General features: G+C 45.0%; 1 protein-coding gene across 4 annotated transcripts in view; it reads left to right on the forward strand.

Annotated features, from left to right (window-relative positions):
• Positions 1-17,706, forward strand: part of SCUBE2 (signal peptide, CUB domain and EGF like domain containing 2) — an 81,823-nt gene that overhangs the window by 59,783 nt on the left and 4,334 nt on the right. For 2 of the 4 annotated variants that reach the window (XM_055282466.2, XM_055282467.2), the window contains 5 exons: positions 1,173-1,343; positions 10,306-10,473; positions 11,182-11,343; positions 13,677-13,874; positions 15,678-15,830. In XM_055282466.2, the coding sequence (XP_055138441.1) occupies positions 1,173-1,343; positions 10,306-10,473; positions 11,182-11,343; positions 13,677-13,874; positions 15,678-15,830 (852 nt within the window). The remainder of the gene's footprint in view (positions 1-1,172; positions 1,344-10,305; positions 10,474-11,181; positions 11,344-13,676; positions 13,875-15,677; positions 15,831-17,706) is intronic. The other 2 variants (XM_055282471.2, XM_055282468.2) reach the window with 2 other exon arrangements.

The following is a 17,706-nucleotide window of genomic DNA, read 5'->3' on the forward strand; positions in this document are numbered from 1 at the left end:
CAGTGGCACCATCTTGGCCCATTGCAACCTCTGCGATTGCAGAGCTCAAGCAGTTCTCTTGCCTTGCCTCCCAAGTAGCTGGGATTACAGGTGTGCACCACCACACCCAGCTAATTTTTCTGTTTTGTTTGTTTGTTTATTTGTTTAGTAGAGACGGGGTTTCTCCATGTTGGCCAGGCTGGTCTGGAACTCCTGACCTCAGGTGATCCACCCACCTTGGCCTTCTAAAGTGCTGGGATCATAGGTGTGAGCCACTGTGCAAAGCCTGTTGTATTATTTATTATTAATCTGAAGTGTGCTGTTTTGTAAGAGTCTTGAGATCACCGCCCATCCCAGCCGGCCACCAGAGAATGAGCTTTTCAAAACACAGCTTCTGGACATCTTCCTCTTCCTTCTTTTCTTTTTTCTTTTTTAGAGAAGGGGTCTCATTTTCACTATGTTGCCAAGGCTAGACTCCAATTCCTAGGCTCAGGTGATTCCATCTTAGCCTCCCCAGTAGCTAGGACTACAGACGCACACCACCATGCCTGGCTCCTGTCCTTTCAATGATTCCTTTACCTGTGACAATAAAATCCAAATGCCTGGCACTCAAGAACTTTTGCAGTCTATTCCCAACCTTTTCTTTCCTCTCCTCCCGATTTAATGCATGAACTTTTAGAACCTGCACCCTTTCCCAACTGCGAAGATCCTATTCATCCTTCAAGGCCTGACACAAATGTGACCTCCTCTAGGACACCTTTCAAGATGCCACCAGACAGAATTAATAACAGTCTGTTCTTCCAGCACTAGACCTATGTTCAATGAATGATTTTCACCTCTATAATTGTTCCAACAGCCCTGCGAAGTAGGGAGATCCAGGATTTTTTTTTAAATCTCTCTTCAACCATCAAGTGCTTGTGCTACAAAAATAATTAGAACCCCTGTGATCCCTGTTCTCAAGGAGCTCACGGTCTAGGGAGAGAAAGAGCTGTAAACACCTCTAACGGGGCAATAAGGATCATGCTGTGCAGAGGTGTGCAGAGAGAACCAAGGCAGGGCACACTGCGTATTCAGGGAGTTTGCATGGGGGGGTGGTGTGGTCAGTGCCATCTATTCGCCTTCATCTCTAAAACTCACATCCTCCTTCCTTGGCCTTTGTGTCCACACTGACCAGATTGTTTCCCTTTGGCTAGTCAGTTGCAGGGCTGGGACCTATTATGATGGAGCACAAGAACGCTGCATTTTATGTCCAAATGGAATCTTCCAAAATGAGGAAGGACAAATTACTTGTGAACCATGCTCAAGACCAGGAAATTCTGGGGCCCTGAAGACCCCAGAAGCTTGGAATGTGTCTGAATGTGGAGGTAAGGATGCTGTCCGTTCCTTCCTACTCCTCCCATCTCTGATGTCATTGTTTAGACAGAAGGCATCTCAAGGACTCCAGACAACGCACACTCACCTGGGGCTTCCTACAAGCAGGGACCATGTTGGCTCGATTCATCTTTGGCTCACCAGTGCCTAGGTCAGTGCCTGACACATGCTGGGCAGATAGATAGATACTCATTTGAGCAAATAAATGAAGATGGGGTAGAATACACTAGCAGAAGAGCGTAGGTGTTGCAACTGCGTGCTTTCTTCACTGGAAATATATACACCTGAAACCTGAGTGATTTCCCTATCTATAGGTACTGTTTTGAAAGTGTTAAAATGAAGAGAGGAGGTCTGGGTTTTTCTCCAGCTTTGGTCTCAAATTCATAGCTTTTTTATTTAAAACAAATATATCCATTTATTTTGTTAAAACTGGGACCTCTCTGTGAAGAGCTTTTAATGATCTCTTACAAAATGTTAACTTTGAAGTCAATTTCAAGGTCTGTGGGCTTTCCTATTTATTTTATTATTAAATGTCTTTCTTTTATTAAATGGGAGAAGGGCTGGCTGTATTGACACTCTGTGGGCTCCAATGGCAGGTGTGACCTGAGTGGTGATTTATATCTGATGGCCACAGCAGAGTGAAGACCCCTTGTGCTGCTCCCACGGCTGTCCTTGGAGTGACTCCCAGCCTCAGCTTTATTTCCCACCTAAATAACTCCAAACTGAACTGCAAGGCTGTTTCTGGCTTAAAAATCAAATCCTCATATTGACTGTGTGACTCCTATCATATCTTTGGTCTGTTATACAACTGCAAAACTAACTGCAAGGTTGATAAGGGGTGACGTTTTGGCATGAATTTACTCTTGTATGTGACATTATTATTATTATATTTTCTTGAGACAGAGTCTCACTCTGTCACCAAGGCTGGAGTGCTGTGGCACAATCTCGGCTCGCTGCAACCTCCACCTCCTGGGTTCAAGTGATTCTCGTGCCTCAGCCTCCAGAGAAGCTGGGATTACAAGTGCATGCCACCATGCCCTGCTAAATTTTGTATTTTAGCAGAGACAGGGTTTCGCCATGTTGGCCAGGCTGGTCTCAAACTCTTGACCTCAGGTGATCCGCCTGCCTCGGCCTCCTAAAGTGTTGGTATTACAGGCGTGAGCCACTGCCCCCGGCCTATGTGACCTTATAAGGAAAAATTTAGGCCAGGCATGGTGGCTCATACCTGTAACCCTAGCACTTTGGGTTCAGGATCACTTGAGCTCAGGTGGCTAACCCTAACCCTAAGACCAGCCTGGGCAACATAGTGAGACCTCGTTTGTAGAAAAAATTAAAAAAAAAAAAATTAGCTGAGCATGGTGGCACATGGTAATCCCAGCTACTTAGGTGGCTGAGGTGCAGGGATAGCTTAAGCCCAGGAGGTCAAGCTATAGTAAGCTGTGATTGTGCCACTACACACCAGCCTAGGCAACAGAGACCCTGTCTCAAAAAAAAAAAAAATGACAGCAATAAGAATATTAGTATAATGGTTATTATAGCTACCATGTATTGAATATTTACCTGTGCCAGGCATTATGCTAAATATATTATATGAATTATTCACAATTCATATAATCATTACAACTCCACGAGGCTAAAGTGACTCTTTTAAGGTCACACAGCCAAGTGGAGGATGTGGAATCAGAACCCAGGTCTGACAGGCTCCAGGCTCCTCCCAAGGGCGTGTGTTCTTGAAACGCCATCATATCTATAATTTATGGGGGAAAATGAGGCCACTATGATTAACAGAGGAGAGATGATTAAGAATATAAGAGATAGCAGATTTTGATAGCATCTTGCCAATGACTAATTCCTGAGGAATATGTGCTTTTAGAAATCCTTTTATGACTTGTGTTTCTTTTTTTTTTTTTTTTTCGCAAAGTAGCAAGAGTCATTTATTCAAACTACCAGTCACTTCTCCCCAGCCTCCATGTCATTTCTTTTTTTTTTTTTTTTTATTATACTTTAGGTTTTAGGGTACATGTGCACAATGTGCAGGTTTGTTACATATGTATCCATGTGCCATGTTGATTTCCTGCACCCATTAACTCGTCATTTAGCATTAGGTATATCTCCCAATGCTGTCCCTCTCCCCTCCCCCCACCCCACAACAGTCCCCGGAGTGTGATGTTCCCCTTCCTGTGTCCATGAGTTCTCATTGTTCAATTCCCACCTATGAGTGAGAACATGCGGTGTTTGGTTTTTTGTCCTTGCGATAGTTTACTGAGAATGATGTTTTCCAATTTCATCCATGTCCCTACAAAGGACACGAACTCATCATTTTTTATGGCTGCATAGTATTCCATGGTGTATATGTGCCACATTTTCTTAATCCAGTCTATCGTTGTTGGACATTTGGGTTGGTTCCAAGTCTTTGCTATTGTGAATAGTGCCGCAATAAACATACGTGTGCATGTGTCTTTATAGCAGCATGATTTATATATGGGTATATACCCAGTAATGGGATGGCTGGGTCAAATGGTATTTCTAGTTCTAGATCCCTGAGGAATCGCCACACTGACTTCCACAATGGTTGAACTAGTTTACAGTCCCACCAACAGTGTAAAAGTGTTCCTATTTCTCCACATCCTCTCCAGCACCTGTTGTTTCCTGATTTTTTAATGATGGCCATTCTAACTGGTGTGAGATGGTATCTCACTGTGGTTTTGATTTGCATTTCTCTGATGGCCAGTGATGATGAGCATTTCTTCATGTGTTTTTTGGCTGCATAAATGTCTTCTTTTGAGAAGTGTCTGTTCATGTCCTTTGCCCACTTTTTGATGGGGTTGTTTTTTTTTTCTTGTAAATTTGTTTGAGTTCATTGTAGATTCTGGATATTAGCCCTTTGTCAGATGAGTAGGTTGCAAAAATTTTCTCCCATTCTGTAGGTCGCCTGTTCACTCTGATGGTAGTTTCTTTTGCTGTGCAGAAGCTCTTTAGTTTAATTAGATCCCATTTGTCAATATTGGCTTTTGTTGCCATTGCTTTTGGTGTTTTAGACATGAAGTCCTTGCCCACGCCTATGTCCTGAATGGTATTGCCTAGGTTTTCTTGTAGGATTTTAATGGTTTTAGGTCTAACATTTAAGTCTTTAATCCATCTTGAATTAATTTTTGTATAAGGTGTAAGGAAGGGATCCAGTTTCAGCTTTCTACATATGGCTAGCCAGTTTTCCCAGCACCATTTATTAAATAGGGAATCCTTTCCCCATTTCTTGTTTTTGTCAGGTTTGTCAAAGATCAGATAGTTGTAGATAGGCGGCATCATTTCTGAGGGCTCTGTTCTGTTCCATTGATCTATGTCTCTGTTGTGGTACCAGTACCATGCTGTTTTGGTTACTGTAGCCTTGTAGTATAGTTTGAAGTCAGGTAGCGTGATGCCTCCAGCTTTGTTCTTTTGGCTTAGGATTGACTTGGCGATGCGGGCTCTTTTTTGGTTCCATATGAACTTGAAAGTAGTTTTTTCCAATTGTGTGAAGAAAGTCATTGGTAGCTTGATGGGGATGGCATTGAATCTATAAATTACCTTGGGCAGTATGGCCATTTTCACGATATTGATTCTTCCAACCCATGAGCATGGAATGTTCTTCCATTTGTTTGTATCCTCTTTTATTTCATTGAGCAGTGGTTTGTAGTTCTCCTTGAAGAGGTCCTTCACATCCCTTGTAAGTTGGATTCCTAGGTATTTTATTCTCTTTGAAGCAATTGTGAATGGGAGTTCACTCATGATTTGGCTCTCTGTTTGTCTGTTATTGGTGTATAAGAATGCTTGTGATTTTTGTACATTGATTTTGTATCCTGAGACTTTGCTGAAGTTGCTAATCAGCTTAAGGAGATTTTGGGCTGAGACAATGGGGTTTTCTAGATATACAATCATGTCATCTGCAAACAGGGACAATTTGACTTCCTCTTTTCCTAACTGAATACCCTTTATTTATTTCCTTCTCCTGCCTGATTGCTCTGGCCAGAACTTCCAACACTATGTTGAATAGGAGTGGTGAGAGAGGGCATCCCTGTCTTGTGCCAGTTTTCAGAGGGAATGCTTCCAGTTTTTGCCCATTCAGTATGATATTGGCTGTGGGTTTGTCGTAGATAGCTCTTATTATTTTGAGATACGTCCCATCAATGCCTAATTTATTGAGAATTTTTAGCATGAAGCGTTGTTGAATTTTGTCAAAGGCCTTTTCTGCATCTATTGAGATAATCATGTGGTTTTTGTCTTTGGTTCTGTTTATATGCTGGATTACATTTATTGATTTGCGTATGTTGAACCAGCCTTGCATCCCAGGGATGAAGCCCACTTGATTATGATGGATAAGCTTTTTGATGTGCTGCTGGATTCGGTTTGCCAGTATTTTATTGAGGATTTTTGCATCAATGTTCATCAAGGATATTGGTCTGAAATTCTCTTTTTTGGTTATGTCTCTGCCAGGCTTTGGCGTCAGGATGATGCTCACTTCATAAAATGTGTTAGGGAGGATTCCCTCTTTTTCTATAGATTGGAATAGTTTCAGAAGGAATGGTACCAGTTCCTCCTTGTACTTCTGGTAGAATTCAGCTGTGAATCGATCAGGTCCTGGACTCTTTTTGGTTGGTAAGCTATTGATTATTGCCACAATTTCAGAACCTGTTATTGGTCTATTCAGAGACTCAACAACTTCTTCCTGATTTAGTCTTGGGAGGGTGTATTTGTTGAGGAATTTATCCATTTCTTCTAGATTTTCTAGTTTATTTGCATAGAGGTGTTTGTAGTATTCTCTGATGGTAGATTGTATTTCTGTGGGATCAGTGGTGATATCCCCTTTTTCGTTTTTTATTGCATCTATTTGATTCTTCTCTCTTTTCTTCTTTATTAGTCTTGCTAGCGGTCCATCAATTTTGTTGATCTTTTCAAAAAACCAGCTCCTGGATTCATTAATTTTTTGAAGGGTTTTTTGTGTCTCTATTTCCTTCAGTTCTGCTCTGATTTTAGTTATTTCTAGCCTTCTGCTAGCTTTTGAATGTGTTTGCTCTTGCTTTTCTAGTTCTTTTAATTGTGATGTTAGGGTGTCAATTTTGGATCTTTCCTGCTTTCTCTTGTGGGCATTTAGTGCTATAAATTTCCCTCTACACACTGCTTTGAACGTGTCCCAGAGATTCTGGTATGTTGTGTCTTTGTTCTCGTTGGTTTCAAAGAACATCTTTATTTCTGCCTTCATTTCATTATGTACCCAATAGTCATTCAGGAGCAGGTTGTTCAGTTTCCATGTAGTTGAGTGGTTTTGAGTGAGTTTCTTAATCCTGAGTTCTAGTTTGATTGCACTGTGGTCTGAGAGACAGTTTGTTATAATTTCTGTTCTTTTACATTTGCTGAGGAGAGCTTTACTTCCAACTATGTGGTCAATTTTGGAATAGGTGTGGTGTGGTGCTGAAAAAAATGTATATTCTGTTGATTTGGGGTGGAGAGTTCTGTAGATGTCTATTAGGTCCACTTTATGTAGAGCTGAGTTCAATTCCTGGATATCCTTGTTAACGTTCTGTCTCATTGATCTGTCTAATGTTGACAGTGGGGTGTTAAAATCTCCCATTATTATTGTGTGGGAGTTTAAGTCCCTTTGTAGGTCACTCAGGACTTGCTTTATGAATCTGGGTGCTCCTGTGTTGGGTGCATATATATTTAGCATAGTTAGCTCTTCTTGTTGAATTGATCCCTTTACCATTATGTAATGGCCTTCTTTGTCTCTTTTGATCTTTGTTGGTTTAAAGTCTATTTTATCAGAGACTAGGATTGCAACCCCTGCTTTTTTTGTTTTCCAGTTGCTTGATAGATCTTCCTCCATCCCTTTATTTTGAGTCTATGTGTGTCTCTGCACGTGAGATGGGTTTCCTGAATACAGCACACTGATGGGTCCTGACTCCTTATCCAGTTTGCCAGTCTGTGTCTTTTAATTGGAGCATTTAGCCCATTTACATTTAACGTTAATATTGTTATGTGTGAATCTGATCCTGTCATTATGATGTTAGTTGGTTATTTTGCTCGTTAGTTGATGCAGTTTCTTCCTAGCCTTGATGGTCTTTACAATTTGGCATGTTTTTGCAGTGGCTGGTACCGGTTGTTCCTTTCCATGTTTAGTACTTCCTTTAGGAGCTCTTTTAGGACAGGCCTGGTGGTGACAAAATCACTCAGCGTTTGCTTGTCTGTAAAGTATTTTATTTCTCCTTCACTTATGAAGCTTAGTTTGGCTGGATATGAAATTCTGGGCTGAAAATTCTTTTCTTTAAGAATGTTGAATATCGGCCCCCACTCTCTTCTGGCTTGTAGAGTTTCTGCTGAGAGATCAGCTGTTAGTCTGATGGGCTTCCCTTTGTGGGTAACCCGACCTTTCTCTCTGGCTGCCCTTAACATTTTTTCCTTCATTTCAACTTTGTTGAATCTGACAATTATGTGTCTTGGAGTTGCTCTTCTTGAGGAGTATCTTTGTGGCGTTCTCTGTATTTCCTGAATCTGAATGTTGGCCTGCCTTGCTAGATTGGGGAAGTTCTCCTGGATAATATCTTGCAGAGTGTTTTCCAACTTGGTTCCATTCTCCCCGTCATTTTCAGGTACACCAATCAGACGTAGGTTTGGTCTTTTCACATAGTCCCAAATTTCTTGGAGGCTTTGTTCATTTCTTTTTATTCTTTTTTCTCTAAACTTCCCTTCTCTCTTCATTTCATTCATTTCATCTTCCATCAGCGATACCCTTTCTTCCAGTTGATCACATCTGCTACTGAGGCTTCTGCAATCTTCGCGTAGTTCTCGAAACTTGGCTTTCAGCTCCATCAGCTCCTTTAAGCCCTTCTCTCCATTGGTTAGTCTAGTGATCCAGTCTTCTAATTTTTTTTCAAAGTTTTTAACTTCTTTGCTATTGTTTTGAATTTCCTCTCATAGCTCAGAGTAGTTTGATCGTCTGAAGCCTTCTTAACTCGTCAAAGTCATCCTCCATCCAGCTTTGTTCCGTTGCTGGTGAGGAACTGCATTCCTTTGGAGGAGGAGAGGTGCTCTGCTTTTTAGAGTTTCCAGTTTTTCTGCTCTGTTTTTTCCCCATCTTTGTGGTTTTATCTACTTTTTGTCTTTGATGATGGTGATGTACAGATGGGTTTTTGGTGTGGATGTCCTTTCTGTTTCTTAGTTTACCTTCTACCAGACAGGACCCTCAGCTGCAGGTCTGTTGGAGTTTACTAGAGGTCCACTCCAGACCCTGTTTGGCTGGGTGTCAGCAGTGGTGGCTGCAGAACAGCGGATTTTAGTGAGACCACAAATTCAGCTGTCTGGTAGTTCCTCTGGAAGTTTTGTCTCAGAGGAGTACCTGGCCGAATGAGGTGTCAGTATGTCCCTACTGGGGGGGTGCCTCCCAGTTAGGCTGCTCAGGGGTGAGGGACCCACTTTAGGAGGCAGTCTGTCCGTTCTCAGATCTCCAGCTGTGTGCTGGGAGAACCACTACTCTCTTCAAAGCTGTCAGTCAGACAGGGACATTTAAGTCTGTGGAGGTTCCTGCTGACTTTTTGTTTGTCTGTGCCCTGCCCCCAGAGGTGGAGCCTACAGAGGCAGGCAGGCCTCCTTGAGCTGTGGTGGGCTCCACCCAGCTCAAGCTTCCTGGCTGCTTTGTTTACCTAAGCAAGCCTGGGCAATGGCACGCGCCCCTCCCCCGGCGTCGCTGCCTCCTTGCAGCTTGATCTCAGACTGCTGTGCTAGCAATCAGCGAGACTCCGTGGGCATAGGACCCTCCAAGCCAGGTGCGGGACACAATCTCCTAGTGTGCCATTTTCCAGGCCCGTTGGAAAAGCGCAGTATTAGGATGGGACTGACCCGATATTCCAGGTGCCGTCTGTTACCCCTTTCTTTGACTAGGAAAGGGAACTCCCTGACCCCTTGCGCTTCCCGAGTGAGGCAATGCCTCCCTGTGCTTCGGCTCGCGCACAGTGCGCTTCACCGACTGTCCTGCACCCACTGTTTGGCACTCCCTAGTGAGATGAAACCGGTACCTCAAGCAGAAATGCAGAAATCACCAGTCTTCTGTGTCACTCGGGCTGGGAGCTGGAGACTGGAGCTGTTCCTATTCGGCCATCTGGGGCCACCCCCCCGACTTGTGTTTCTTGTCCCAGGTGTAACATGTGTAAGATCTAACTTAGTAAATATTATTGTTAAAACAGAGGAGACTCTTTGGGTCACTCTTTTTTTTTTTTTTTTTTTTTTTAGAGACAAGGTCTTGCTGGATCACCCAGGCTGGAGTGCCGTGGTGCAAATATGGCTCACTGCAGCCTGGAATTCCTGGGTTCAAGTGATCCTCCTGCCTCAGTCCCAGAGTAGCTGGGACTACAGACATGTGCCACTATGTCTGGCTAATTTTTAAATTTTCTGTAGAGATTTTGCCATGTTGCCTAGGCTGGTCTTGAGCTCCTAGGCTCAAGTGATTCTCCTGCATCAGCCTCCCAAACTGTTGAGATTACAGGCGTGAGCCATCAAGCCCAGCCCGGATCACTCTTTGTATCAATAGGCTATAATCAGCTGGGTAAAGGAGTACTTCTGAGTCTAATTACCAAATTGGTTCCAGGGCAGAGAACTCTCTCTCCTGCATTGCAGGGGATGCCTAGGCAGTGTGTAGGCCTAAGCCTGAGAACTACCCAGGCCTTCCCATATTTGGAAGCAGTTGACACTTGACTTCTTGGTTTCCATCTTTGCACTGTGCTGTGTAGCCCTGTGTGTAAACAGCAGGCACTCATGTGCCATTGACTCAGGGTCAGAAGCCCCGCAGCGCTGACTGCGTGCTCTCTGACTGAGGTGGAAACTGCAGTCAGCACGGGGTAACAGGTTGGACTGAAGTTGATCTCATCTGGAGAGTCGGGAGCAATCGTCTGCCTGGGGGCCTTGCTCACGTAAGGCTATTGGTCCTTCCAGGTCTGTGTCAACCTGGTGAATATTCTGCAGATGGCTTCGCACCTTGCCAGCTCTGTGCCCTGGGCACGTTCCAGCCTGAAGCTGGTCGAACTTCCTGCTTCCCCTGTGGAGGAGGCCTTCCCACCAAACATCAGGGAGCTACTTCCTTTCAGGACTGTGAAACCAGAGGTGAGTGCTTGGCAGCTTGCCTTTTTCTAGGACTGGATTTCCCTTCTAAGTATCATGGGAGTCTGGTGAGGCTCCAATCAAGCCCAGCCTGATGCGGTGCCCCAGTGGCTGGGTGTTCAGGTCCCAGCTCCACTCGCCCCAGCAGGATGTGCAGGGGGCACTGGAACTCACTGAACAAGCTGTCCTCCAGCCACCTTAGCCCCTTTGGACAGGCTGACAAGGGATGATCAGGCACTGATGAGCCAGTTGGTACACAGGTTCCCCTGGTTCCTTCCTCTAGCCCTCCTCCATCTCAGTGCCCTGACCTAGAGCTTCCCCCAATACCCCTTCTCCAGAACCCCACTCCACCTGTCTTCCCAGGGAGCCCAACTCTAAACCCAACCTCAGTTCTGCAACTGCCTGCCCCCTATACTCACAGACGTGCTCTGCATGAAGACCGGAGTTGTGATCATTGATGCCTGACTCTGCATGAACCATAAACTCTTCAGAGATACACACATATCTTGTTCCTCTATATTTCTCTGTTTCATGAGCCCCATCCACACTGCCTATTTAGGGAATTAAGTGTTGATTAGCCCCAGATTGGTAGGAAAGCCCTATTCATTTGCACATAAACATTTCTTTCACAAACTTTAAAATCTTTGTGCTGCATTTGATTAAAAATAGTCTTTCTTTTTTTCATTCTTCTCACCCTCCCTTGCCCCACAGTTCAATGTTCACCTGGACATTTCTACAACACCACCACTCACCGATGTATTCGTTGCCCAGTGGGAACATACCAGCCTGAATTTGGAAAAAATAATTGTGTTTCTTGCCCAGGAAATACTACGACTGACTTTGATGGCTCTACAAACATAACCCAGTGTAAAAGTAGGTCTCTCTCTAAGGCTTTTCACAGTTCTGGCTAGGAAGATATGTGTCTGGGTCCAACTCAGAGCAGGGGGCACGGGGCAGAGGTCCCAGGTTCACTCAGAACCACGTAGATGTTATGAGCCCAGCTCACAGCCATGCAGACCAGCGTGGAGAGAGAGCAGGGCCTGACAGTGCAGAGCGACTCATCTTTATTGATCTTGGCTACTTCCTCAGGCACACTTACAACCTGTACTTGCCTTAATTTCCTCCCTGGGGCATAATTTCAGTCCAGACTTGATCAGCATGCATTGCTTGAGGACCTGTTACATGCCCAGCATTCTGCCGGGACTTGGTTGATATTAGGCAGAATAAGTCAGCATCGCTGACCCTGCAAGGAGCTCAGGCAGTGAGGCTGCAGAGGAAGAAGCGATTAATTCCGTCTCAAGAGATGAGGAAAGGCTTGTGGAGGGTGTGAGAAGGTTTTGATGGAGAGGATGGGGAAAGAGTAGGAGAAAGAGCCTTATGTTTGAGAGAGCAGCTGGGGGAAGCACAGATCGAGGAAAGCAAAGGCCTTTTGGGAGGAGACCCCTGGACCTCAGGCTAGAATGTGCCAAAGGGAGTCTCAGGCAGACCAGGAGGCAAAGCCTCAGATGGATGCTGAGGAGGCCGGTTTGTGTTTTTAGGAGGGGGAAGCAAATCATTTAAGGACTTGCTGTCTAGGCTTTTTTTTTAAAGCCATTATTTATAACCAAAATTACAACAAAAGCTCTGTAGTAAAGGCCAAAAGTAAAGCCCAGCTAATCCTTAAGACAGCGATCAGAGGAGCAAAGAGGCCCCCCTAAACTGGAGGAGCTTGGGACTGAGCGGGGGAGTACATCATTAGAACATTATGATTGAGAGGTCATCTGGTTTTCTCTCTATTGCAAGGAAGTCCTTTTAACAACATCTTTATAAGTAGCCTTCCATATAGTCTCTTCTTGAATACCTGCTATGACAGGAAGCTGGCTACCTCATGATATCCTAGCTTGTTGGTGGATTGGACTTTAGAAAGCTCACAGTGTTAGAACAAGATGAATGTTCCCTTGTCTTCCACCACCTGGCCCTTTGTTGGCCCCATGGGAGCCTTATGGCACAGTTCCTAGGGCAGCCCTTCAGGACTGAAGGCAATTCTCCGCCCCATGGCTCCCCCTTCCTCCTCTTTTCTTCCAAGAAGAAAAGCCTATTTATTTTTTTCTAGTAATAATAAATCCCAGTTGTAACTAGAGAGGGAAAAAGTAATCCCTTCAACATCTTCTCTTGCACAGATTTACCTGACAGTATTAAATAATGAGCTCCTTGAGAGCAAAGACTGTGTCTCTCTCATTTCTGAGCTCTCAGAGCTTTGGGTGACATTTCTGGGATGAGTGAGATTAGATGAATGAAGATGCAGCTGGGTGCTGTGGGTGAGGGAGGGGTCTGTGCAAGCATGTGCACGTGTGTGAAGCCTCTGCCTTTGGTGCCAGACGTAGGTATCCAGCATGCCCCGTACCTACTGATAGCTAATTAGAATTTTCTTCTTTCCTTAAAAATAAAATGTGGGTTGGGTGCAGTGGCTCATGCCTGTAGTCCTAGCACTTTGGGAGGACAAGGCCGGGATAGCTTGAGCCTATGAGTTCCAGACCAGCCTGGGCAACATAGACCTTGTCTCTACAAAAAAATGAAGAAAAAAATTAGCCGGGCCTGATGGCACTTGCATATGGTCCCAGCTTCTTGGGAGGCTTGAGCCCAGGAGGTCAAGGGCGCAGTGAGCCATGATCGCACCACTGCACTCCAGCCTGGGCAACCGAGAGAGAGACCTCATCTCAAAAAAAAAAAATAATTTTTTTTAAAGATGAATAACAAATAAAATATGGTCTTAACCAGAGAGAAAAGTGAAAAATATGTCTGTCTTCATCAAAGTTCTCTGAAAAAGGGTCAGATAGTCTCTGCAGAGCAATGAGCTCTGTTCCCCCTATTTTGAGAGAACTAGAAGTTCTGTCTCATGGGTTCCTCTGGCACTTGGACTTGGTAAACAAAACACTGAAAGCTAAATTTATCCTTTTGTTCACAAATACCTGCCCTGACCATGAACACTTTCAGGCTAATGAGAAAACGGTGCCTCAGGAACTCAGACAGGTAGACTCCTTGTGGGGAGTTAATGGTTTGGCTCCCACAGGGGGCCCTCTGGGAATGACAGACTCATTCCCAGATGGTGTCATTTTCATGCCCCATTCCTGGGTGGCAACAGGGATGCTGCGGGGCTCAGCAAGCTAGCGGTGGTCAGGACAGAGACGACAGTGTCGTGCCATAACTCAGGGCATCTCCTTTTTCAGACAGAAGATGTGGAGGGGAGCTGGGAGATTTCACTGGATACATTGAATCCCCAAACTACCCAGGCAATTACCCAGCCAACACTGAGTGTACGTGGACCATCAACCCACCCCCCAAGCGCCGCATCCTGATCGTGGTCCCTGAGATCTTCCTGCCCATAGAGGACGACTGTGGAGACTATCTGGTGATGCGGAAAACCTGTGCGTCTCACTCCCTCCCTCCCTTTTTCAGGCCAGCTGGGAAGCCTGATGACCTGCTCCTCAGGCTTTCAATATGAGGAGCAGGCCTAGAACGTCACCTCCATATTAGATCAGAAGTGAACATGAGTTTATAGAGTTGGTGAGAAACAAAATTTAAATGAAAGCCACACACTGAAGCGTCTTGCTGGGCCCCAGAGATAGTAACCCTGCAGGTCAGTCTTCCCCTCTGTGCTCACTGGGGTGTTTTGGACCCTCTTCCACAAGGACCCAGAGAGCCAGTGAGGATCATGCAGTGTTGGCCCCAGACAAGGCCTCATACTGAGTTGCAATTGATGGCTTGGAGACTGACCGGGCCTGGCCAGGTGGGGACCTGTCCTCCTATCCTGATTCATGGTCCAGTGTCCATAAAGGAAGACTGCTGTTAACGCAGCTCATGGGCAGTGTAATGAGGGGCTCTGCAGCCAGACTGCCTGGATCTCTGTCCCAGTTCCACCTCTTACTAGTTCTATGATCTCGGGCACACATTCTGAATCTTTCTGCACTTCAGTCTTCTCATCTGTTAAAATGGGGCTAACAACAGTTGCTACCTTATAAGGTTATAAGGACTAAAGGAGTTCATAGTTGTGAAACACTCAGAATAATAGGCCAGGCACAGTGGCTCACACCTGTAATCCCAGGCTGAGGGAGGAGGCTGAAGCAGGAGAATTGCTTGAGCCCAGGATTTTGTGACCAAGCTGGGTGAGACCCTGTCTCTAGAGTTTGTTTTTTTTTAATTAGCTGGGCATGATGGCGCATGCCTGTGGTTCCGGCTACTCGGGAGGCTGAGGTGGGTGAATCGCTTAAGCCTGGGAGGTGGAGGATGCAGTGAGCTGTGATCATGCCACTGCACTCCAGCCTGGTTGACAGAGCCAGACCTTGTCTCAAAAAACAAACAAACAAAAAAAGAATGATGATGACACATGGAGCCACTATATAAATGTTTGCTCTTCTTATTAGTGGTTAAAATGTCTGAAGTCAAGTATAGGTTTAAATCCTTGTTTTACCACATACTGGCTATATGACCCTGGGCAAGTATTTAATCTATTAAAAAGGTAACAGTTGCACCAACTTTCTGTGATTTTCAGAAGATTAAATGAGACAAAGTCCATAAATTGCCTAGCACGCTGCCTGGTCTTAGGCAGCAAATGGTGGTGATGACGATTAGATGACAGCAAGTCAGTTCTGGAATGGGAGGCCCTCACCCAGCTCCTACAGTGAACGGTACCGCCTGGGCTGCTGCTGCTTGCCAAGCCCCAGGTCTTTCAGGCGTAGCCTCCCCTGGGGGTCCACAATTACCAGCTGAATCTACTGTTTCCAGGACCTTTGACTTATGATGGCTCAGCTGGGCCTGAAGAGCTCTTGAGCATAATTTATTGTATGGTTTGAGTGTTTAGGGCCGGGCATAGTGGCTCAAGCCTGTAATCCCAGCACTTTGGGAGGCTGAGGTGGGCGGATCACAAGGTCAGGAGATCGAGACCATCCTGGTTAACACGGTGAAACCCCGTCTCTACTAAAAATACAAAAAATTAGCCGGGCGTGGTGGCGGGCGCCTGTAGTCCCAGCTACTCGGGAGGCTGAGGCAGGAGAATGGCGTGAACCCGGGAGGCGGAGCTTGCAGTGAGCCGAGATTGTGCCACTGCACTCCAGCCTGGGCGACACAGCGAGACTCCATCTCAAAAAAAAAAAAAAGAAAGATGAGCATCTACTGTATGCCTGATCAGTGATGAGTCTTGAACCCCACCCCTCTCCAACTTCCTTTGGCAGCTTCATCCAATTCTGTGACAACGTATGAAACCTGCCAGACCTACGAACGCCCCATCGCCTTCACCTCCAGGTCAAAGAAGCTGTGGATTCAGTTTAAGTCCAATGAAGGGAACAGCGCTAGAGGGTTCCACGTCCCATACGTGACATATGATGGTAAGCACAGACTGCAGCACATGGAAAGAGCCTCTCTGCTTTGAACAGAGCCAACTTCAGAGCCAGCTGGCAAACTGCTGACAAGCACACATGCTCAGAAAGGCAGGCAGGATGAAGGGAAAAGACATTGCTGACTCACAAGTGCCAAATTTTAACAGGCATTTGGGGACACTGACAATAGGAGGAAAAGATGTTTTAGAAAATATATGAAAAGTGAGCATAGCTTGGTGAGTAAGAACATGGGCACGAGTCAGACTGATTAGCCTGGCTATGATCTCTTCTGTGACTGTGTATGTCACCATCTCTAAACCTCATGTTCTTAATGTGTGAATGAGGATAATCATTAGACTTATCTGAGAGTTCAGTGAGAGTTCCTAAAGGACTTGAGGCAGTGCCTGGCACATAGCAATTGTTCAGTAAATATTAACTTCTGATGATTGTGGCTTTTATTAGTAGAATCCTGAGGCAGGGAAGACCTGAGTTCTGGTCCTGGCTTTTTCACTGACTTGCTGTGGGATCTTAGGCAAGTCAGATGACTTCTGGTTTAATTTTCTTCATGTTAGGTGAAGAGGTGGCCCATCTGAGCTCTGGGGCTCTACCTAGCTCTGAGACTTGATTGGAAAACATTGACTAGGAGCATAAAATGAACTGGACCTTTGTCCTGGAGGACTACACAGTCCTATAGGAGAGGAGTCATCTGTTTCTTCATGAGCTTATTTGTTCACCTAGCCAACAAATATTTAATGAGCATCTACTATGTCAGGCATTGGGCTAAGTGCTGGAAACGACATGGTTAGTGACAGAAACACTAAATATATATATTGTTATAGATGCTGTAACAGCCCAAAGCCCTATGTGAGCATGGAAGAAGCAGCAGCAGTTAATTTTACATGAGGTTTTAGAAGGAATAGAGCAAAGTCTTGAGAGATATGGGTCTTGAAAGAACATATACATTTTGAGCATAAATGGGGGAGAAGAACATTCAGAAAGAGGGAAGGACATAAGTCAAAGGATGAAGTACCCCGATGTATGTGTGGATCGATGAATGGTCTTATTTGGTCAGTGGGTTGGGTGTGTGGGGCTTGGCAGTGAGAGAGGAGACTAGAAGGGAATGGGGTTCAGCTGGGAAGAGCCTTCAGGGCCAAGCTCTGGAGGATAGACTTAATCTTAGAGGAAGCCACTGAAGGATTTTAAGATGACAAGTGCCAAAATTGTTTGGGAAGACAATATTCTATGGCTTTCCTAAAAAGTAACAAAAGCACGGATCATCATCTTTGTCCTACAGTTGCCAGAAATAATGTCAAACACCCAAGACAAGGAGTTTTAGTATCTCTTGGGGTGGACACAAATGCCTCCCACATGGCTCTGCTGAGAGAGACAGAGAGCCTCATCTACCCAAAAGCAACCAACTGGCAACCTCTCCTATCTGGAATCAGGAAGAAAGCAAAAAGACACTGAGACTTCAAAATAAATATGGCTGTTCTCAACTCTGCCTTTGTGACACATGAAAATGTCTTGTTTTTTTTTTAAATTGAAAAAGAGTTGTAGCTCCAACTGGGGAAAATTATGCATAATGCAGTGTATGCCCACGAGAGTGTCTTGCATGTGTCACAGTAGAGAATAGTTGGAAACTGCTATTTTTCCCACAGAGAAGCTCCCGAGGCCTTCACTCACAGTGTTTTTTTCGAACATATATTTCCAAAAAGTTTGATATCTTCTTTTCAAGCCCAGAAGAATAGAAATCACATTTAGAAGGTGCACATGAGGCTGCTACAGACGGGCCCTCTGAGCGCAGGAGAATGCTGAGAACTGTAGCTGGGGCTAACACGCATTGAGCATTGCTGACTGCCAGGTACCTGCTGAAGTGCCTTTTACG

This window comes from Symphalangus syndactylus, chromosome 6 (assembly GCF_028878055.3).
Source record: "Symphalangus syndactylus isolate Jambi chromosome 6, NHGRI_mSymSyn1-v2.1_pri, whole genome shotgun sequence".
NCBI classification, from domain to species: domain Eukaryota; kingdom Metazoa; phylum Chordata; class Mammalia; order Primates; family Hylobatidae; genus Symphalangus; species Symphalangus syndactylus.